The 24856-nt window shown below is 34.6% G+C and overlaps 1 protein-coding gene across 8 annotated transcripts in view; it reads right to left on the minus strand.

Annotated features, from left to right (window-relative positions):
- DENND4A (DENN domain containing 4A) overlaps window positions 1–24856 on the minus strand; it is a 174222-nt gene that overhangs the window by 70937 nt on the left and 78429 nt on the right. For all 8 annotated transcript variants that reach the window (XM_007479594.3, XM_016427162.2, XM_016427160.2 and 5 more), the window contains exons 6-11: window positions 13844–14013; window positions 12762–13003; window positions 7567–7633; window positions 6921–6979; window positions 4693–4837; window positions 3055–3230 (exon numbers count right to left, since the gene is read on the minus strand). In XM_007479594.3, coding sequence (XP_007479656.1) covers window positions 3055–3230; window positions 4693–4837; window positions 6921–6979; window positions 7567–7633; window positions 12762–13003; window positions 13844–14013 — 859 coding nt within the window. The remainder of the gene's footprint in view (window positions 1–3054; window positions 3231–4692; window positions 4838–6920; window positions 6980–7566; window positions 7634–12761; window positions 13004–13843; window positions 14014–24856) is intronic.

Raw genomic sequence — 24856 nt, forward strand, 5'->3', positions numbered from 1 at the left:
TCAGCAATGACACTGATTATTGCCATTTCTTTGAGGTTTAATTTCCACAAGAAGTTGTTAGCAAAGAAACTGTTGCAGTCAATGTTCTTCTAGCCAAGCATAAAAACATGTCAGCCAAGAGAGCAATTTCAATTTAGGGTATAAAATCATCTTCAAAAGACTGTATAGGAAGATGGTGAAAAATTGAAAAAAATATTACCTACTAAAACAGTAAAAAAGTAAGGAATGGGAAAAATTAATCATATGAAAGCTTTAGTGTGAGTGAGACACATCAGGACATTGTCCTGGGAGTTTTTTTCTCTACCATAGGAGCTGGGAATGGAGATTGGAGTCCGATTTGTTTTCAGAGGTCCTGTTGTGAAAGTCTTATTATAATATTATAATAGCATAGCCAAATGACAATGACTAATTTAAATTAGTCAAAATTAATTATTTTTAAGTAACTGAAAAATATATTTTAATTTAGGATTTTCCTTTCTTTCATGGTTCTGGTTTTGTATTAAAATACTTTTGGTCCAAGGAAAAAGGTAGTAGGGTGAATCCAGTGAAGTTCTTATCCATGTTTTATATTTCCTTGTTAAAAATCCCACAATAGTATCCGATATCAAATTCTGCTTATGTCTAATAATGTTTTCATAATTACCTCAACTTCCCCTCAACATTTTCCCTCTAAAACTAGACGGGAAGACATTAAGCATCTGTGCTCTTATCTTCTAACAACCTTTTGCCAATTTCATCAGTCTCTGATTTTCACTTCCTATTTCACAAAGAACAAGTGACTCATTCCGTTATATAATAATAGGAAATTTCTTTAGAATCTAGTTATATGCATCACTGGATCACAGAGTAGAGAAAAGCTTATAAATAATCCAAGTTTAGAACTAAAAAAACCTGAGGTCCAGAGAAATTAAGTGACTTGACTATGGTCACGGATGTTATCCAACATTTATAATGCCCAGATGCCCAATATATGATATTCTTCTGGTTAATAAGAGACATAGCTTCAACAGCATCTAGGGTTTAGCACAAACACAAACTCCACAACTGGCCATTCTGGTCTTTGATGAATGTCTAAGGCCACTTACAAACTGAAAGGACAACTTGCTTCTCAAAGTACTGCTCCAAATTCATGCTCGGTCTATCATGGAGGCAGTGCTCCCCCAGTTAAGAGCTATATCTTATAAAATTTCTCACTTCTTCCAGCAATTCATTCAAGCTGAAATGCTATTTTGAGAGAGGTTCTATATATTTATAAGAGGCAGAGAAGAGAGAGAAAGAGAGAGAAATAATTGGCAATTGATTTATAAAGTAGAATTTCATTTAATATTTCCTTTTCATGTCTGATGTAAGGCTTAAATGCTTTTGGTTCAGGGGAAAAAGGGAAGCTGCTAGTCACTGCTCAATCTTTCTATGACAAGGACATGGACTAGGAGTGATAAAAGCCCATTTAACAAAGGAAAAATAAAAGGGAGATAAAATAGGAAGATATGGAAGATGCAGCTATGGGAGGAGTATTAAGGGAGAGTGCAGGCTTACAGTATACTCCTCTAGCTTCAACCAGTGGGGAAAAGTTGTCTTTTCTTTTAGTTTTCTCTGACAAAGACAAGGTTGAATGTACTCACAATAAGCTTCAGCAGGAATTTACATTAGAATGTCAAAGTTGAAAAAAGAATGGATAGGAAGGAGAATTAAATGAGGAATATTTTTATTTTAAGTTTCTCCTCAAAAAGTGTAAGGGAAAGTACATAAAGCAATTATAATATCTGTTAAGTAACCAATGATTAAAAATGTATTATGATAAGCAGTAACAACTAGTTTTAAATAAGCAGAAATATTCACTCGGTCTTGCTTCTGGGAAGTCTTTGAATCAATACCTAACCAAAAAATGCCTAAATTTTTTTTCTAAGCTGAAGTTTTATGACTTAAAAACTGCCATAAGGGGCAGGTAGTGGCTTTGTGGATAGAGAGCCAGGCCTACAGGAGGTTTTGGGTTCAAATCCAGCCTCAGTCAATTCCTAGCTCTGTGTCCCTGGGCAAGTCACTTAAGCCCCAATTGCCTAGCTCTTACTTCTCTTCTACCTTGAAACCAATACTTGCTATTGATTTTAAGGCAGAAGGGTATGGGTTTAAAAAAACAACAGGCATTAGGTTTTAGTGATTAGCATCAGAATTACTTTAAGGCCCCAAAGTCATGGAAAATTTATTAAATCTAAGTGCTTGTTAATAAATAGAAACATAAGTTCACATTTTACATATTAAAGCTATAAAAAGCTATACCATATATTGTGCTTTATAAATCAACTTTGAAGGAATTATCTTTAGTGTAGAATGATGTAGAGTATGCAAATAGGCTTCCTGTTTTCTCTCTAGATGTTTTCAGTCATGTCAGTGGGGATAGTCACACTATATTTAAGGAGAGTACAAAGATTGTGACTAGGAGTCACATACAAATGTATAAAGCATGTTCCTATTATAGCACAACTACCTTTCTCCCCTCTCTTGAATAGTTTAAATGTGATAAAAATTTAAGCAAAGGAATGTTTCAAGGGTAACAAGAAAAAAAGGAAATTGTAAAGTGAAATAAAACTCAACAATCACATAAACATGAAGTATTAAGAACAAATATTACCCTCACACAGAGGAAGCAAGTATAGTCATTCTCTGTAGAAAATTAAATTCTTAAACTGGAATCAAAGGATTAAGTTCTAGATTGCACCCATGATTTCACCAATAATTTATTATCTACTTAATGAAAATTTTAACTTTCTTGTTCTTTTTAACTTTTCTTCTTCGAACTTTCAAACAATAGATAAAATTAAAATGTTTCTTAAATATTTAAAGAGCTGTAGAGAAGACTTGTTTTCTTTTAAGCAAAGAAGTCTCCAGTGCTAGAAATTCAGACTATTTAAAATATAAGTAAAGCTGATGCAAAGATATTAATAGGACTTAATACAGATAGAAAAATGCATATTAAAAAAACACAGTTCATATTAATGGAATAAATATTTACATATACAAAACCAGATTCAGAAGGACTCACTAATATATACTTACTGAGAAATAGTGTTGGTATCTAGGTCGACACAACTAACATCTGGTGGTGGATCATAGAGATCAAAGTATCTTGAATCAATCCCTACTATGAATGGACATGGTGCACTCAAAACATCTGCTAAAGCCAATGGGCAAAGAGGAACATATGGGCACGGCCAGTGGAAAGGAAATATCATCTTTGGATAAATAACAGATAAAAGGATATTTAGCTGTTTACCATGTAAAAAAATTACATAAAAACAAAATATCTTTTAAACATACAATTCATTTCCAACATTTGATAAAGGATGACACATAATCAGAGCTAATGGACATCTGTTACAATTCTATTCTGATGCTTCAATGTGTTGTGCATAACAAATTCTGGTAGGTATTTCTAAGCAAGAAAGGCTTTAAATATGGGCATGGTGTGAGACTTGGTGCCTTGTAGCCATTCAAGGTCCAAGATAGCTAAGTCAAAGAGGCTCCTCCCCAGAAAGGAGGATGACAGAGAATGATTTCTTCTAGCTGTGGAAACCCATGACAATGGTATACCAAAGTATGGATAGATTGTGAGCTATATAGTAGAATGAGTGCCCACAGTAATAAAAAGCAATGATCTTTTGAGATTTCTTAGTTTAATGATAAACATTAAAAATAAATCTAAAATTTTTAAAAATATTCCACCCTGAATCATCACAGAATATGAATTGGGGCTTTAGAAGTGATCTGGTTCAGGCTTGTAAAAGAATCTCTTCTATATCATTACCAAGTGACTCCACTGGAAAACTTCCAATGAGGTGGAACTTAGTAAACCTCTAAAAACTTCCATTGAGGGAAAACTCTGAACCTTTTCCAAGAGCCCATTTCACTTTGAGACAGCTCTTAATTGTTAGTAAGATTTTCCTTATATTGGGCCAAAACTGCCTTTTTGTATCTTCTACTTGTTGATTTTAATTCTATTTCTGGAGGAAGGAAACCAAGTTTATTCCTTCTCCTGTCCATTTATATCATGTATATCTTGTATATTTTTATTTGCATGTTGTGTCTCTCCTCTATAGGAATGTATGCTGTTTGAGAGCACAGGCCATAATTTTTCCTTTTTTTTTTTAATTTTAAACCTAGCACACAGAAAGCTTAATAAATAAAATGCTTGTTGACTAATTGATTCTACCATGTGACAGTACTTTAATACATGAGACAATTATATTGTCCAGCTTAGATAACTGTAGTTCCATCCATTCTTATTTAGAATGATTTCTAGTCCTCTCATTACCCTAATCATCTTTCTTGGACACATTCACTCTTTAAATATATTATAATGTGGTGTTTAGATTGGAACCCAATAATCCAGATGTAATTTGGTCAGGGCAGATTTGTCTCTATGTGTTATCTCCTTTCTTTGTGAATAGTTTTCAGACTAGGAGAGCAGAAGATTTTCTGGCTGCCATATCATACTATTTGCCCTTTTTGAGCCTATAGTGCATCCAGATTCCCAAATCGTTTCCACATAAACTGCTATTTAGCTGTTTTGGGTGAAATATACCTCTAAGTACATTTAGGACAACCATTTTCAAGTGAAAAACATTAAAAGAGTAAAATTACCTAAAAAAAGTTTTTTTTTTAAAAACTAAAAATCAATAAGAAATTTATACGTACAGATACTAATGCTTCTGTCACACTAGTCAGGACAGAAGGTCGTAGGGAATGGATGAGAATTTTATGTTCTGTTACTGCAAACACAAGTAGTGTTACAGCATTTTCAGGCCCCAGGTTTTGTAGAAGGGTTGAAAACCTGCCACCACTGTTAACAAAAATAAAAACAAAGACCATAATAAATATCAAAGAAGAAATTCACAGAATTTGTCTGAAAGATCAGAGATGAAAAAAGCAAATATTGATTGGGTAAAAATCTGTGCATCTGACACAGTTTTAAATCTAATAAAATCATACTGGTTTTTGCTATTGTGTTTTTAAACTCACAAGAAAACAATTTAGTGCTTCTGAGACTTCAAAACCACTAATCTTTTCTACCAAAGGAGAAGGGTCACTCATCCAATTTATATTAAAAGAGATCTGCCTTGAAGATCTTGATTAAATATAGGAGCTTGCTTTAGAAAGCTGTGCTTTAGTACTAGGTCTGTATCCCAAAGAGATTAAAAAAAAAAAGAGGGAGTGGGAATCTACTTGTACAAAAACATTTATAGTAGCTCTTTTTGTGGTGGCAAAGGATTGAAAATTGATGGTATATCCATCAATTAGGAAATGGCTAAACAAACTGTGGTATATGATGGTGATGGAATACTATTGTACTGTAAGAAATGATGAACAGGATGGAAAGCCCTACATGAACTGATGCAGAGTGAAATAAGCAGAACCAGGAGACCATTGTACACAGTAACTGCAATATTGTGGAATGACCAACTGTAAAAGACTTGATTGCTCTCAGCAATATAATGATCTAAGACAATTCTGAAGGACTTAAGACAAAGAATGCTATCCATCTTCAGAGAAAGAATGGTTGGAGTAGGAATGCTGGTCAATGTATATAATTTTTCATTTTAGTTTATTTGAGTTTTTATTTGGAGGTTTTGGTTTTATAGGAGTACCCCTTTGCAGAAATGAACAGTATGGAAATATGGTTTGCATAATACACGTATTAGTCAAATCAAGTTGCTTACCTCCTCCATTAAGGTTGGGAGGGAGACAATTTGGATCATATAATTTCAGAAAATTTATGTGGAAAATTATAATTACATGCAATTTGTAAAATAAATATCTTTACAACAAAAATAAATAAATAAAAAGCAATGCTTTAGTTAGATGGCAGAGACAGAGCATGTAAAAAGCTTTTTTAGACACAGCACATATATGTATATATATATATATATATCCCAATTTCAATTTCTAGCAATAAAGGTATATCACTCATTTACAACAAACCAATAAATAAAAATTTGGATTTACCAAAAGATACATAGATGTGATTTTTCCATTACAAAAGGATTTGGTAAATTATTTCTTTTAACATCAAGTTCCTGTACTGAATTTAAAATATAATTCCATTTAAACACAATTTTTAAAATACAAAAAACATACAAATGTATGGCAATGCAAGTGTTAGACTGTTTTCTTATTTTTAAATATGTATAAATTGTTTATATTTGCAAGATACTGATTTACAATAAAATAATTTATTAAGAAAATACTGTTAGTTAATAGTTACTTCCATCACAAAATGTGGAATCAGAGCTATAAAGTGAGAGAAGATACAAACTAAGTTATTAATGAAACCATTTATAATTCTTTTAAAACTAAGGTAAAAAATACAAGTATCTCTTTTCCCTGATATGATAGCTTAGTTACATTGTGTCTACAACTCTATGACTAGAAAATTAAGTTGCTAATTGAATTTCAAGGTACTATACATGACAGGAAAACATCATTTTTCTCAATTCATAAAATGATAAAGTATATTGTTCTGCTAATCTGCAATACCAGAAATAGAATTATTTTTTCATATTTCAAATTATATTTAGAAATGTATAATTTGCAACTTTTGGGAGGATATTAAAACAAGGCAATACATTTTAAAAATATATATTTGGACATATGAAGCAGGAAACAGTATGAACTAAAAAACACTTCATAATAAATAAAAATATTCATTGTTTTTTACTAATAGTTCTTCTACATGACATAAAAATTATTAAAGATTAATTCTAAGGGACTTGGATCCAATAAAAAGTTACAGCAAAATATTTTCACTGATATATCAAATTATAATATATTTTAAAAGAGAACAATTGAAAAGAGATACCTCACTGGATAATGACCATTTAAAATTGTTTAAATTTTAACTTATGGGAAAATGTAGTTTTACTTACCTCAAAGGAAGAGGTGAAGACACAGGTTGACTAAGAATAAGGTTATCATGTGGTGATAACTGTAATAGATTTAGAACAACTGTATTTTGAATGAATCCTTCATTAATGGCAAGGAAGCTATAGAAAATACCAAAATCATTCCAAAACCCTAAACTGGTTTTTTTTTTTTACAAAAATCTCATTACAAAGCAAATGTGCATAAGAGTAATATGATGGCACCATTAAAAATTCTCTTCTTATTTATTAACAATAACTAAGTACACAAAAAATTTAAGAAAACTATTTTAACTATCACTTTTTTCTATCATTCTTTACCCTCTCCTTTGTCTGTAGCCATATTCCTTTTGCTCCCTAACAAATTTCTTAAATACTATTATAATCAATATACATTTTAAAACATCAAACAAATTATTATGGTAAAATGTATTTTTTTCCTTTCTGAGTATTCAGCTCTTTGTCATCATGCTTTAATCTTTTAATAGGAAGTGAATATTAGTTTAATTTAGTATGAAGTATGAAAAAGTGATTTGTGCAATTTTAGACAATATCACAAAGCTGGGCACTAAAAACTTCAGTCTAAAATTTATTATTTAAATTTTTACAAAGCAGAATATATGTACATAATAACATACAAATCAAGATTTACCTGAACTAAAATTCGTGGTCTCTGAGGAGATGGAAAAGGAACTTTGTGCATAAAATGTGAAATATGTCTAAAAAGAAAATAGAGAAAAATATTAGCCTAAGAAAAAATTAATTCCGAAGCATTTTATTCTATAAAATACAGATTAACACCCTATGTAAATCTTGTCATTAGTCAAAAGTTTCTGTGGATTTATTAAATCACAAAATATTATATTACCAAAATACTAGCTCCATTTTCCCCACCAGTTGCATGGAGATGAAAATTTATTTTTAGCATATTATCAATAATCTACATACAACAATTATTTAGACAATACCTTATTTATCATTGTATTCCCCCCCACCCCAGCATCTCTTAAGAGTGCATAGTAGAAATTTCATAAATGTTGGAGTCAAGGAGTCCTGAAGTAGAATCTTGCTTCAAATACTATCTTTGTGACCCTGGGCAAGCCATTTCACTCCTCTCAGTTTTAATTTCTTTACACTGAAAAATGAGAGATGACATTCCCCTTCAGGTCCAATCTAGAAGTCTCTGTTTTGGTGACCAAAGGAACAAAAGGTCAGTCATGTTGCTTCCAGCATAGGGACAGAAAGGTTTGTAGCTCACCTTGCAACTGAGGGCTGAAGCAGCCAGTATGTGAGTGCAACATGTTTTGTTCAGTGACCATTCTCAGTGAGAATCCATATACCAAGGAGAAGGTTAGCCATTCATCTCTTAAAAGTCAATTAAGGGGGCAGCTGGGTGGCTCAGTGGATTGAGAGCCAGGCCTATAGATAGGAGGTCCTACGTTCAAATCTGGCCTCAGATACTTCCTGGCTATGTGACCCTGGGCAAATCACTTAACCCCCATTAGCTCTTATCACTCTTCTGCCTTGGAACTAATACACAGTATTGATTCTAAGACAGAAGGTAAGGGTTAAAAAAAAAGTCAATCAACCCTTTGGGAATATGATTGCATAAAAGAGTGATTCTGCATAATGAATGGGCAACTAGGTGGTATCATACTGCACAGAGCACTGGGCTTGGAATCAAGAAGATTTGAGTTCAAGTATGACCTCAGACACTAGTGTGACTGGGCAAGTCACTCAAACTCCTTCCCTCAGTTTCTTCACCTATAAAGTGAGCAAAATAAATAATAGTGCCTCTTCCCCAGGATTCTGGTAAGGATCAAATGAGATAATCATCATAAAGCACTTAAGCATATCATCTGGTGCCTAATAAACACTATAGAAATGTTAACTATTATTATTATTATTAAAATATTGAACTTCCCTGTAAAAATCAAATTACTCCCAGATCTTCTATTTAAATAGGATGTGTAGGCAGGGCAGCCATCTCATTATTTTTTAGCTGAACTTCAGTTGTCTTTCCAGAACCTCAGCACCATGCAAGATCACAACAACCCTAAAACTCCCCCCAAACCTCTGCCTTGGTCATATTGAATCAGGAACTTCCCTTCTCCCTTCAGCTTCCCCTACCTCCTTTTTCATGTGTTGTCTCTCCATTAGTCTCTGAACAACTAGAGGGCATTGTCTTTTGTCTTTCTTTGTATCAACAGAACTGCCTAGCATACAAAAGGAGCTGAATAAAAGTTCTCTGACTGGTTTTTTTTTTTTTACCTTCTACTATCAGGGAATAGATTCTAAAATTCTTATTACTTCTTTTCCTAGAGGAAAAAAATTTCAACTCTATAAATAGATTTTGATTTATATTCTAAAGAAACAAAAGAAGATGAAACATCCTTATCAAGCAAGATATTAATGCTTATTTCATAGGTTTATTTTTGTATTATGCATATCTTTTCAAAACATACAAAACATTTTCCTCTTCTACCATAGGAATAATTTCAGTTGTAGAACTGCAAATCCAACTGAACTCATAAATCATCAGAATGAAAATTCATTTGTTCGAGAAATATATATTAGTTACTTGTCATGGCCAAGGAATTCTGCATATGGAATAAACAATATCTGAGTTCAAATGCTTACACAGACATTAGACAATTTAACTTCTGCCTGCCTCAGTTTCCTCCTCTGTAAAATAGGGATGATTATTGGACTTAACTGCCAGGGTTGATGCAAAGATAAAATTAGTTAATATTTGTAAAGCTCTTTGCAAACCTTAAATGCATGGCATAAAATGCTAGTTATTATTATGAATTAGATGCTATGGGGTATATAAAGATGACTAAGACTCATTCTTGCCATTAAGGAATTTACTGTCTAGTAGAATAGAAAACTGTATTTTCAATTATACTTCAAAAGTCTGTAATTTTGTCAACCTGAGTACTGTATCAACAGACACAGATCACAAGATAATTTCTCTATAATAAATGATCATGGAGAGTTGCTGTGAATGATAAATGTATTATTTTGCATTTGGCTTGGTGATGAGCCTGTTCCAACCTCTCTATGTTGGTTAGTCTGCAGACAATAAACACATAGTTCATTCTTGAGACCTTACTCAAAACCTCAGTGGCTCAGAAGAGCCAACTAGAGCTTCTGTCCCCACTGACAGAACCTCTGACTGATGAGTCATTTCAATGCCACAATAAAGCATCAAATAAAATTGTTAATGAGTACTATTAAAATACAGGGGAATAAGAGGCACCAGGCCCTCAATGACCTAAATTATTTGCATATATAGGAAGAAAGTAGATGAGGAAGGTAGACAAATGTGAGGCAAGGCAAACTTGGAGAAATGATATGTCAACTCCCACATGGTAATTCCATCACTGTATAGCAAAAACTGGATCATTTGGGGTTCCTGTGCTTAAAAATTCATAAAAGCCTTGGTGACAAATAGGACAAATAGCATGACAAATGTAAGAGAGGAAACCCAGACGCAATCTGTCGGAAGGACAAGTCAAGTGGGGGAAGGGCAAGAAGGACAGAGAATTCCAGAGAAGGAGCTGAAGAGCTGAGAAAATCTAAGCAGTTATCTCACTTCTCTTTGGGGAGCCTTCAGAGAGGTTGGTATGAGAGAGGTTGGTATGAGTCTTGATCATCCTTCTGTGAATCCAGATCCCCTGAATCCAGTGGAAGACAACAGGAGTGGATAGGACTTTGTCATAAAGTCCAGGAAGATTTCCTTTCCATCCCTCTAAAGCAGTCCTTGAACTTCATATCATAACTATATCATAAGACAGATAGAAGTTAGGACAGCTCTCACAATTGACCCCAGAGGGTCAAGAAGGCAAAGCCTGACCCTGTAGGATTTGGGGAGAAGGGGAACAGTTGTTAGCCTTTAGGGACTTCCTACTTCCCACTTTCCCATTACCTTATCCTACATCTTACTTGCCCTACACCTTATGTGTGTTCCTTAAGAATAAATGCTGTTTAATTAGATCAAGTGCCTGCTTCATAATATCTAGGAAGGGAGACCTGAAGTTTGGGGAGGAAAACTGCACCTTCTCCTCAGGGAGAGAGAAGCAGTTCAGTCCTGGACTTTGTATCAGCCCAGTCTCTGAAGAAATATAGTCTGTGACTCTGAAGACAACTTAGTGTGGGTTTACTAGGGAAAGAGAGGAGAAACAATCTATTCCCCCTTCTCCAACTTTTAGCTCCATTCCATCTTTATCACACTCTAGTCCCCCTCCATTACACAGACAAATATAGAACAAAGAAATGTAGATTAGTTGTATAAGATCTTTCTGCAAATAATTTAGGAAAGCTATATGGCAGAAAGATATGGCTTTGGATGTCAGGATACCTAACTAAAAGTAAGCTCTTTCTCTGCCACTTAGCAGCTATATGACCCTAAGGAAGTCATACAAGCCTCAGTATATTCATTTGTAAAATGGGAATAATAATAATGAGGTTGGAATATTAACTTGAAAAGTTTGTTGTGGGGAAAGCAAGAATATAAAATACTACAGAAATGTGAGCTATTACACTTACTTAATTTAGTCTCATCAAATGTAAACTTTACCCACCTTCATTTATTTTTGATGTGTAATATTTAAGTGGGTAAGGAAAAATACAAATATGATTTAATATCTATTATACATCACAGGGTCATATTATCATGAATAAACCTTGGTTCCATCTAGTACAAAAACTTCATTTTTACAGATGAGGAAATTGAGGCAGAGAGGGTTAGGGGCTTTGCCAACATCAGGCAGGTAGGATGTGACAGGTGAGATCTGAATCTCAGTCCTGACTCTGAATCCTGTGATTTTGCCATCAGACTATGGCACATGTAAAAAGAGGCAAAATGTTTATAAAGCATGGGATTTTTAAAAAGCATTGATTACAGAACAAATAGAAGAACTATATATTCATTTCATTTTGTCAGTTATAGATAACAAAAATAATCCTGTTACTAAAACAAAACTTAGCAATAGTCCTTGAAATTACTTTGGCAGATTGTGACTTTATTGGTAAAGGGAATTCCAGATGAAGAAACTTGATCTTTTGATGCAAATTGGCACCTGCTCTGCATGTGCTCTTTTTCTCAGATGGCTGCCTGGAGTATGGAGAGAGCCAGGGAATTGCCCAGGAACTATTTTTTTTTTCTTTTACAAAGGAATCTTCACTTCAGATGGTATAATCACAAATATAGAAATTTATTCCCCCAACAGATGGGAGACATAGTTAAACTCTCCCTTCTGGACCACATCAGTTTCTGGAGAGGAAAAGGGGATTAGGTTCATAGTTTAAATCCATTCCTAAAGAACACAGCCCCAGAACCAATTCCAAAACTTCCTCAGTCTCTAATCCCTGGCCTTCTGGCTTCTCAGGGATTCTAAGAGGATTCCCTCTAGTACTGGTTCAGTTGAAGGCATTTATGTTGGATGCAACAGATCTCCAAAAGGAGCATACATGGAAATGATGGAGGAAAAAGAGTGACATGCTCAGTTTCACCACCTTTTAAGGAACTCTGGAACTCAAAGCTGGTATGTGCCCCTGGAGGATATGAGCCAGGTCTTTATAACAATGAGGTCATCTTTGCTGTTCTATATTATCTTTTACCTGGAAACATATCCCTTAATGTAACCCTTTCTAAATATATAATTCTATTATTTAAATGCTAGAATTTAGATGACATGAAATTAAAACAACATAATTACATATTTAGAAAATGTTACATCGAGACCTATTTGCCATATGAAATCTGGCTAACTTGGAAACACAAAAACTGCATGGTGAGTCTAATAAAAGTTAAAATCAGAACCAAAACAATTCCCAACTTACTTCTCAATTGGAAGGACATGAGGTCCAGATATAGAATAGCGATATAGAAAAGTTAGAAACTTCTTGAAGGCATCAAAGAAAGGCCAGTGAGAAAGTAGGCAGATGCATTTATTAGTGTGAACTGTTTTGGAGTTATCAGATTTCCCCTCTGTAGAAGATGATAATCCCAAATGAAATCTTTGTTTTTCTGTGAGATTCTCTTCAGGGTAGGATTCATAAAACTGAATAGCAGCACCATAGACCTGCAAAATAGTTAATGTTGGTGACATATATGTTTTTATATTCCTTAATGCAAGTCAAATAAAAAAATATTCTGGGAACATGCAATCACCCCCCCTCCCCCATTGATTGCTCTGGACTCCTAAGAAAAGTTATATTGCAATTGTTTGTTTGTTTTTTAAAGAATTAAAGCTACCTGACAAAATTCTTTTTTTAAAGTGACCCATGGAAACAATTTCACATCATGAGAAGGGAACTGAAAACAGTAAAAGTAGAGCTCTAGATTCTGCTAATATTTTTGTGTCAATTTATCAACCATTTTTTTTGAGGAAGCATGTCAATGAAGGATGTGACCTTTGCTAGTCTTAATGGAAAAAAATGTGACTAAAAACTTCTATCATAGCAGCATAGAAGAGCTTGGAGAGACAAATTATTTCTTTGCTATATCTAGAAATGTCTGTTGCTTTATTTACTCTTTTTTTTGCCTAGACTATGATTTCATTGGTTTAAGGAACTTTCATCAAGGAAACTCCTTCCACACAGATAAGCAATTCACTTGCAATTTAACAGTCATAGAGTTGCTTGGAAGTCTTAGAGGTTATTGGTCACACCTAGTATATAAGACAGGACTTGAACCCAGGTATTCCAGGCTCCAGTGGTTACCCTTTAATTATTAACACCATTCACTACTAATCTACTGTCTACCAACCACATGTTAATAAGAGTTCAACAGAATTAACTATAATCATCTAAATTTTAGAAGTTGTTTGTTCTGTAAATTTTGTATTGCTAAAGAGTAGAAACTAAAGATTTGCAAATTTACATAAAATTCATAGCTGTATTTTGCTAAAATGACTTAGTACCTTTTCAGCAGAAGCTCCAGTTAACACAAATGTAGAAAAAACAGGAAGAGGGTATTTGTTATTTGATGGCCAACATTCAATAGTTGCCCCCATTGGTAAACAAAAGAGGGGAACCGATTCTGGTAATGGGAATGACTCATAGTCTTCTTCAGGATATCTGCAAATTAAACCTAAAAAAAAAAAAGGCTTCAACAGTCATCAAAAACTATTGAACTAATTTTTCCTAATTTAGCTGTTAAATGGTCAAAACATTTAATAAAATTTATCTTATGATACTTTAAAAGAATTTTATAAAGTTAAACTTCTATAAAAACCTATAAATTCTTAATATTAATAAACTGCTTAGTATTTATCATGTACCAACTATATTCTAGGAGCTAAAACAATTATGAAAAAAGATAATGCCCTTTAGATTGGAGTATATGTGTCTCTGCCTCTGTCTTCAAGTTGTTATGATTAAAATTCTTTCTGGAGACTGTATATTAATTTATAATTATTTATTAGTAAAGGCTACAGAGAGAGAAGTCACATGATTATCTGGCCCCACCTAATTAATCTCTGTTTGAATTTTAATCATAAAGTATATTTCTATCTTTAACATATATTTTCAATTTGGCTACAAGCTTTTATCTATTTCACAATTTTTTGGCACCTTTCTTCTAAGCGTGGTAAGACAGGTCCTATGAACCAAATGCTCATCTTATTAAGCAGATAAAAGAAAATGTTTTCATAAAAACAGAAAGAAAAGGGCTGTAGAGTCAGGAAAATGGATTTTTAATATTTTATAAATTCTGTTATATCTAAGAATTATAGTTAACTAAGGAGTCCAGAAGAAGCAAAGTATATTAGATTGGTTCATTGGCTCCTAATTTCCTTGGGAAAATTTTATGGAGAAGATATTACAAGAGGAATTTGAAGAACTTTTTAACAACCTGGGCAACATGGACTTCCCTAGGTACTATCTGTGAATAGTATAGGCAATAACTTTTTAACTAGTACCTATTGTAAAAAAGTAGAGAATACTGTGGGAAATTAAAATAAAGGAGAAAGTTTTTTCTAGATCAAAATCTAGCTCTAGATCTAAAATTACATAAATCTGTGTTTATACTATTTGTGTACATATATACATATATAACTTCAATAAAGATGTGAATGAAAATTCTTTATTTTATTGTCTATCCTGAGTTAACAGTAACTTAAGTACCCCTTCTTAGTACCTAACTAGACTAAAGACAAGATTAACTCCCCTTTGTCTGCTTTTAAATTGAATCAATAAAAGATTAAACATCCTATGTAGCACTAGGTGAGAATTCACATCCTTACAAATTCAATCAAATCAGGAAACTGTGGATCTTTTTGATAAGAACCTAACCTTCAGAAGGTGAGATGTCAATCCTACAGACACTGCCCCTTGGGCAGTGCTAGACAATTTGTAAACTGTGATTGGCCCCTGTAAAGAAGGGAAGGGACAAGAAGACACCATAAAAAGCAATCCCTGACCTCCTTCAGTGCAGATTGTCTTTGAGGGAGCTTTGCTGGAGACTATGGCTTGGATTGTGGGCTTAGAGCTCAATTTCTACTTGGACTCTGACTCTTGGACTACCTTCTTTGGGTGAGTAAAAGGCTGATTCCTTTCCTAGCTTCTAGAGCAGTGGTTCTCAACCTGTGGGTCACGACCCCAGCGGGGTCTAACGACCAAAACACAGGGGTTGCCTAAAGCCATCGGAAAATACATATTTCTGTTGGCTTTAGCTTCTGAGAAATCGTGCTACTTTGCAGCAAGATCTTGGAAAGAACTGGGACCCTGCTGCCACACATTGTACTAATATTAGTTACCTATCAGCAGCCCTCCCCCATGGGCAATGGATTTATCCTGTTGCCTGGAGACCGGACTCAAACAGAGACCCAGAGAGAGCACCTGGGCCCTGGCTCCAGAGGGGTTAAGAATGAGTCCTGGAGCAGATAACTCCTGGAGTGGATAACAGAGCCGAGTAACCCCAGCAAAGTGAAGCTTCAGCTCAAGCTGGAGGGAGATGACAGAAAGAAGAAGGCAGCATCTGCGGACCCCCTCCCCAGACAGGACTTACCTCCTGCCCCAGCGCTCAGGCTGCCTCTTGCTGGATTAATATTTCTCAATATATAATTAAATATTGTTTTTGTGATTAATCACTATGTTTAAATTATGTTAGATTTGTAGCAATGAGATTGCATAGTGCATATCAGGTATTTACATTCCGAATCATAACTGTAGCAAAATTACAGTTTTGAAGTAGCCACCAAAATAATTTTTTGGTTTGGAGTCACCGCAACATGAGGAATGGTATTGCAGGGTCATGGCATTAGAAAGGTTCAGAACCACTGTTCTAGAGAGACTAGCTTCCATCTTGGAGGAGGCTTCCTGGTTACCCACTACCAGCCTTCCTGGTTGAGAGCTAATTAATCTCTGCCTGGATTAAGCAAACTCAAGGCAAAACATTTAGGTTGATAGGATAGATAACATCTCTATCCCCTTCACATTTCTCCTCTTTATTATTTCTTCTCTATTTGTAAATATTTGCAAATAAATTTCTGACTCAAGATATAATAAATACTGGTGACCACATAATTTCATATCATAATCATCCAACCATTAATTTTAATCTTTTCAAAGGGAAGGACATAAATATGGTGTTGTACAGGATGGGCAAGCAGACTTGCAATCTGAATCACTGAGATAAATATCCAAATTGATTAGATAACAGATCTACCTAAGTAATGTATAATTATTCTAAATTGCAAAGTTTAAATTTTTTTTGAGAGTAATTTTAGGTTAAGAAACATGCTATCTCTCCAAATCCAGAAAGTGAACTCTTTGGAGAAGGCACCATGAAGATGCCTCCACAGACCACAAGCTACACCAGAAGATCCAGAGTGAACTTTGGGATGTGGTGATTTGAACTGTGTGGGGTTGAATGCATTTGTTTTGTATGTATACTCTTATGCTGAATGGGACTCTCCCCTGACTGGCTTTTTGTCAATGTGCTAGCAATCATTGGTTTTGTTCTTTTCGTCTTATTCTCAAATTATTATAATTTAAAAGTTGGTTATGTTTACAAGATCCATTGGAGAGACTAGTCTTCCATGGATCTCAGGGGGAATGTATAATTGAAAATCTGTTTCCCTAAAAAAAGAACTACATTTCCCAGGAGTCCACTGAATTCCTGTAGACAGGGGATATTAGGCAAGGACAGGAAGGGTCCCGCCTCTTTACTTCATGTCCTAAGCTTGGTGGTGGTAAGGTGGGTGTTTGAACTGGCTGATCAGTCATGGGCACATGGTCTTTATTTTGTATCTTTCTTATTCCTTGATTTCTAATGATCATTAATAAATCTCTTAAAAATATATTTTTACTACTGAGATTTAATTTTAACTTTTACAGTATTATATACATGTTTCTTTGTGTGTATACAAAACCATAAATGCAGACATATAAAAGACAATCAAGTAGCGCAATTTAGTTAAATGTTTGTCAAATAATCATTAAAAAATAAATACAGATTACTTAGAATAACTAGAGCAAGCTTCATGAAAGATTTTTTTTTCCTGATGGTGTTAACATATTTTATGATTTGGGATGGGATGGGATGAGATAAGGGCAGCTATCTGACCACTGAAGAATATTAGGTAGGTGATAGCAAGAGATTTTGGTTGTGAGATTCAACCGTTGGAGATTTTAAAAGCTCATCATTAGGTAATCTGAAAAGCAATGGAAAACTACTATTAGGTTCAAAAAACAAAGTAAAAAGATAAGAAAGCAGAAGATTCTTATAGATCAAGAGTCTAAGAATATAAGTACAAGAGTACAAAAGTACATAAGAAAGAATGTAGAGCTGGAAATAGGAAACCAGATTAAGGACAAAACAAGTAGGTCAGTATGAATAGGATGAAGAAAAGGTAGGAAAATTCAGAAAGATGTTCATTTGGGTTGATCAATGACAAGGTCTTAAAGACAAAAAGGTTAATGATGAAGGTGATAGAAGCCACTGTAGGGCTGGCTTTAAGCTGAAGGTGATAAAGTAACAATCAGCTAGTCAGAAATATGGCTTTGGTTATAGCATCTAAGACTGACTAAATAGAAGTGGTGTAAAAATCAAAGAAGCCAAGAAGACTGGAGATAGTGTTAAGGGGTAAAATTTGGGGTTATTGACTGAATATATTATACTAGTGGTTGCCAGGGATTAATTCAATCCCAATAAAATACTCAAGTGAGTTTGGGATTTTTATGGTAGTTTAATTACAACAGAGGAAAGAAATTAAGAAGAAGAGAGAGAGGAAAGAGAATTTAAACTGCTCCAGCCTGGGCTGAGCCAGGCAGGAGTTCAGAGGCCTTGGACAAGGGGCCTTCTCAATCTAGCTCGGCTACCAGTCATGAGGCCTCCTCCAAGATGAGGGGTCTCATAGGAGGATAGCACTTTAGGAGGTAAAGGAAAGGAGGAATCAGCCTAACCACTCACCAAGAATGCCGCTATGAGCTCCCCACACTGCTGAGCCCAATGTCTCTGCGAGAGAGACAGCAAGAGTGATAGCCAGAGCCACAGCGAGAGCGCCAGGGAGAGGAAGTGATGTGAAATATATAGACGATTCTTTACATTACTTCTTGCATCTCACATGTACCAGTGGTAGCTTAAGCTTGACTTAGGACAGCCCAGGGGGTCAGTCAGTTGTTTCTTATTTATCGCTTGCTAGCACATGTCGGTCATAGGCCATCCTCAACACTTAATCCTTAAGTAAGAGTGCATACATTTCTGGTTGCTAAAATTCTAAAGACTAAGCAGAATGGAGAAAATCTAAAATTCACAATAGAGATAGACCAGAGATAGAAAAAAATTGATAACTACCCCCCCAAAAATCATTTAACAAGCAATAGCCAATCTGGTGTGAAATTTGATGTCTTTATCTTGGGAATGGATTAAATGCTATCTTGCCTCTAGTAACTAGGAAGGTAGGCTTAGAGAAAAAGTTTTCTTTCTTAAAATTTTTTTTAGTTAAGTTTTATTCTTGCCTTTTGTTTTATACTATAGTAACATCTCCTTAATTCTTCTGCTACTATTGTATATCCTCATAAAAGAAAATCATTTAAGCAAAATCAAACAGTACATAGTGATACTGTTCTGACATAATATGCCATATTTGACAATCATAGTCTCTTTACTTGAAAGGAAAAGGGTGTTTAGATGATTAGTTCTCTAAGACTAGAATTGGTCATTATATTTAATTAGATTTCAACTGTTTTTTTTAAAGAGTTGTTTTCATTTACATTATTGTAATCATTAAATGTGCTGCTCATTTCATGCTATGTCAATATATATCCCTTCTCCTTTCTTTTACTAAATCAAGGCTTCTTGAGAGCAAGAACTATTTCACTTTTCTATTTCTATGTCCAGCACCTGACACATAGAAGGCACTTAATAAATGTTTGTAAATTAATCAGTTCATGTTAAGTCTCCCGTGCTCCTTTTAGTTTCCAGTTTCATAATTTGTTTTTGGCACAGTGTTTTTGAAGTTTTTCAGGAAAAAAAGTACTTAGGCCTGTTGAGGTTCAATTACAACTTAAGTAGAATGTAGTTCAAGATGTATCAATTATATATTAAAAAATAACTCCAAGAAGTCTTACTCTAATGGGGCCTGTATGAGGGTAAAGAAGTGATCCTGAGTTGTAAAAGTCAAAGATAGTTAGATGCCATATGGTAAACTCCATCATGTTGGAAAACCTTAGAATATTAACTTATCAACAAACTATGTGTCCAAGAACCAATATACCTCATTTTTAGAGCCTCCTCAGCAAAAAAATGACCATAAAATAACTGATTCTTTTTTTGGCCATGGCAATTTACAAAATGGGCAAAACCACACACAAACACCCCCCCCCCCCCCCCGCCACAATCCTATATGGTTCCCTTCTGTTATCACAATGAAGGTGGGAGGAGGGTGTGCAGGTGGAAAATTTGTCACATCTGAGCTACATTCCCATCATCCTTTTAAGTTATGTCTTCATTTTACGTACGGAAGCTTGGTAAATAAATTTGGCTGAGACCCAACTGTGGGGCTCTTTTTTGAGAGCTTGTGCTTCTGGTAAAGTGTTGCAGGTGTGAGTCTCTGGCTCTCTTTGCTCTGCTCACTTGACTGAAAGAATCCTTTTTTTTCCTTTTCCCTCTCTTTTGATTATTATTAAAATCCTATATATATTAGATAAAATAGTAGCATTTATTCATTTTTACTCTTACAAGGGGAAAAGAGTTAGAAGGGGTTAAGACTCATACAATGTTTAAAATGTCCAATATTAATTCAACAGTTGCTACTCTTGAAGCTGGCCACAGGTCAAAAATCATATGAGTTAATTAGGGAAGAACTAAATCATTTATGTTATAAGCTTAAGAGCTGATGTCTGGAGGTTGGCTGATAGGTTCTCTTTGCAGAAGTGAATAAAAGAGTTGCAAAGTTGATGTTCTCCTACACATCATTACATGGAATACTTGATCATCTTGCTTTTTAGTGTTGATGCTGAACATCAGAAAAATAGATTAACATAAAGATATTCCAGTATATATTCAGAGCATTCATTATAGGGAAAATACAAAGCAGGATATAGGAGAAACAGTACTGGGTTTAGAGTCAAAAGACTTGGGTTTAAATTCTAGTATAAAGTTTTGTGGCCCTGGCTGATTTGCTTATCTCTTCTAGAATTTGGTTTCCTCATTTGTAAAATTAGAAAATTGGACTAGATTTCTAAGGTTGCTTCCAACTTTCAAATCTTACCATATCATAAGTACAGAAAATAATTTAAAAACTCAATAAAATCTTCCAGCTAAATCAAAATATACTTTGTGACTTTAATATGAAATTGGGTAAAGGGATTGACAAAAATTTTGGAAAATATAATCCAGGATTAAGAGATGAAAGAAGTCAAAGGGTTGTCAACTGCTAAGAAATCTAATGACTATAATATATAGGAATTATTTTTTTTGGTTGCAATATAGTAAACATAGTCAAGTACCAGGTAACACCATAAAATGAAGTTGACTTAGAGAAGTTGATTTAGATGGGAAATTACAGATGTAGCGGTTACTTCAGAACAGGCTTTTGGTGTTTTTGACTGGTAACAGAGGTTAGGGTAAACATCAAATGAGAAGGTTAAAGATAAGAAGACACACAGTGTAGTTATAGTAGCTCCAAAATGATGTGTTTAAACAACCTGTCTATTTTTAATAATGGGAAATGGGTAAGAGTAAAAACATATAGCATTGTTATTTCCTAGAGAAGTTTTTAACCAATCCAAAAAAGTCATTACAACAAGGAGGCCAAGACAACTTTGATACTATCTTGACCAGAAAATATTAACCTTTTTGACAAGTAAAGGGGAATGAAACTCAAGGAAAACACCAGTTTAGCATCCAAGTTCATTTGTAAAATACCATGGAAGGGAGCAACATGAGACTCTAAATAGTTATCACTATATAAGGCATTGAAAAAGTTAAAGAAAAAGCAGAGCTTTGCGTGTGATGTCCCCAGCTAAAGATAGATTACACAAAGAGAACTTGTAGATGAATCTGAAAGGACAAAAGGTATAAAATAAATCTACCTCTGGTACAGCATTTTATTCTCATCAGTAGAACCACCACATTTGGAGCACTTCAGGATCTGGTACACTTGGGGAAGTGATAAGGGCAAATAAGAAGTTGAAATGAGAAAAGACAATGAAACCTGACCAAATGTATACAGGAGAAATCAGTGTTAATAGGAGCAATTTTAAAGGCTTTAAGGAATCAATTCCCAGATAAATTTCAAAGAGAGATTCCTAAACAATGGAAACTTAGTGAGATTATGTTCAACTTTAAAATAATATGGATCAGTCATATGAGAATGAAAAACAAGATACTAAAAAGAATGAAATAAAGTATTTCAGTGTGTTAAGGGTTTATGGAAAAGACACAGATAAGAAGTCCTCAGGACAAGATTTAATTTGCATTGGTAGAGGGAACATACTGTAAACCTCAAAATTTCTTAGACTTATAAATGTTGGAAATTTCACCATTGGGAAATTTCATACTTGAAAAATTCCCTATTGATAGTGGGTCTTGGCTATTGGAATGTGAACCCCTTTGGCATGAGAGTTTCCCCCTCCTCCCTTCTTAAGATTACTTTAGGACAGAAACCTTTTGCTGAACAATGGAAAGGACTTTGACCTATGCTTAAGCATAGAACAGGAATTTCTTTGAGTCATGATTGATTTTAGAATTGATACAATGGAGATACTTGGAATCAATCTCCACCCTACTCAGTTCTAACAGGATTGAGGAAGGGCTGCAGCATAGATCAAAATTTAATTATTCCAATCTCTACCCTACTCAGGTTAACAGGATTTAGGAAGGGCTGTAGCAAAGGATCAAAGATTTAATTATTTGAAAATATGACCTTCAACAGACATGTGCAAAGCCAGAGACCTCTGGGCGGTCCTGGGTTAAGCTAGAGCCTCCATTGGCACAGGGAAATCGATGGACAGTGATTGGTAGATGTGAGAACTGAGGGGAGGCAACTTGGATGGTTTCCTTAAAGAGAGAGGGGTCTGAAGACTCAGGGGGGTGGTTTTTAGGAGTTTTTCGGAGTGGTTGCAGTGTGCTCTGAGAAGCTTGCTCTGAAGGAAGCTGAAGGTGGGGGCTCTGAGACTGTTTCTCCATTTTGGTCACATGAGTAATAGGGACTGATCTCCTTTCTTTGCCCCAGCTATCTAAGGGCTTGGGCCTTTTGGCCCAGCCTAAACAGAAGGGGTATTTAAGCCCTATTCCCTTCTCTCCCCTTTCTCTCTACCTCTATCTCTCTATCTCTAATTCCTTTCTTCCTCCTGTTAGTAATTAAAACTCCATAAAAGGTTGATGGCTGACTTGAGTTTTCATTTAGGAATTACATAGCTGAATTCCTTGGCGACCTTAAATTAATATATATCAGTCTTTTAGAAGTGATTTCCTTGTCACATTGTGGCGACCACGAAGGGACTCGAACCCTCAATCTTCTCGATAATTCTATCCATAAATCTGGAGGGTGTTTCTAAATATCCTTTCCCTTAAGGAACAACTTCCTGGATTAGAGAAAAAAAACCAACCTTGTGGAAAGTTTGTGGCTTTGCCCTGCTCCCCACGTGTTTTGTGAAATTACAAAATATATATAAAAAAAATGAGTACTACATTCTTTGACAATTATATGGCAGCTGAAGAAGTAGGGACATTGAGGAATGCAGGATACCTCCAAATTTTTATATTAATAGGTACTGTCATTTTTGTACTCCTCAATACTATATTTAGAGATGAAAAAATAAAAAAATGAGGATAAAATAAAACAAAATGAGGATAAAATAGAAAATATTGAGGATAAAATAGAAAATGTTGAGGATAAAATAGAAAAAATTGAGGATAAAATAGGAAATATTGAGAATAAAATAGGAAATATTGAGGATAAAATGGGAAATATGGAGGATAAAATAGGAAAAATTGAGGATAAAATGCAAGCCCAATTAGAAGATCTAAAAAGTTTCTTACAGGATCAATTGGCAAACAACCACTCTACCAGAAACAGACCTGTTTCTGAACCTTTGAATGAGGAAATTTCCTTCCCTGAAATAGAGATGGAAAACACCGTCCCTATAGCCCAGTTAACAGACTGCTTCTCTCGTGCAGTGCAAATCTTGACTGAATTTAATCCCCAAAACCCTTCCCCTGCAATCCCAGTTTCTCATGTTCCCTCTCCTACAGAAAACCAAATTCCAATGCAAAGGAGATCTTGTCCTCCTAGAGAAACCTGTCCTTGTCAAACTGACCCACAGGTACAAAATTCAACTAGAGGCCTGTTTCCTCTAAGAGAAGTACCTGAAATAGGACGGAATGGGGATGTGGTGACTTTAAGACATAGGATACCGTTTACTCCCCAAGAAATAAATGAATTTACACGAAATATCCCCACATATGAACAAGATCCTTTTCTAGTAACAAAAATGATGGGAGACATATTTTTTCAGTATAATCCGTCTTACAACGACGTTGAGAACTTACTACAGGCTTTTTTAAGTGAACGTGAAAAAAATAAAATAATTGCTCATGTCAACAAAACCCAGGGGCGTAATGCAGCACATTGGCCATCTCAGGATCCCGAATGGGACTATAACAATCCTGAGGATTATCTACAACTATACTGTTGTAGAGAGGCCATCCTCACGGCTATGAAGGAATGTGCAGACAGTACAGATAAGTGGATGGAACTGGAAAAAATTAAGCAAAAGGATGAAGAAACACCCTCCAGATTTATGGATAGAATTATCGAGTTTGGGGACAGATACTTAGATTGGGACTTAACTAAAGAGAGTAGTTTAAGACAAGTTAGAAGAATCTTTGTAAATAATTCTTGCAAAGCAATTAAGAATTATTTTAGAACACAATGCCCAAGATGGTCAGATATGGACCTTGAAGAATTGCGAAAAACAGCTATATATGTTTTAAAGGGAAACAAGGAAAAGGAGGAAGAAAATAATGATGACATGGAGGAAATTAAGAAAAAAATGAGATATTTAATAGATAGGATGACTAAATTAGAAAGTGGGCATGATAATGAACCAACGACAATTGCCCCTCTCCAGAAATCCAATTATCAATCCATTACTTGCCACTTCTGTGAGAAGAAGGGCCACAAAATGATGGAATGTAGAACCTTTCTTAAGATGTTTGGAAGGAAAACACAGTTTAATAATAGTTTTAGAAATAATAACTATAGAAATTATGATAATGGTTATAGAAACCAGAATTCTAGAAATTATAATAATGACTATGGAAATAACTATAATGAATATAGAAATAAGAACTTTAGAAACCATAATTATAGAAATAGGAATTGGGAAAATAATGACAATGTTCCAATTGAAGAAAATTATAATGATAATACTCAACAACAATATATGAGAAATGGCGCTCGTCCAAAACATGCTCGAAGTGC

The sequence above is a fragment of the Monodelphis domestica genome, chromosome 1 (assembly GCF_027887165.1).
Source record: "Monodelphis domestica isolate mMonDom1 chromosome 1, mMonDom1.pri, whole genome shotgun sequence".
Lineage (NCBI taxonomy): Eukaryota > Metazoa > Chordata > Mammalia > Didelphimorphia > Didelphidae > Monodelphis > Monodelphis domestica.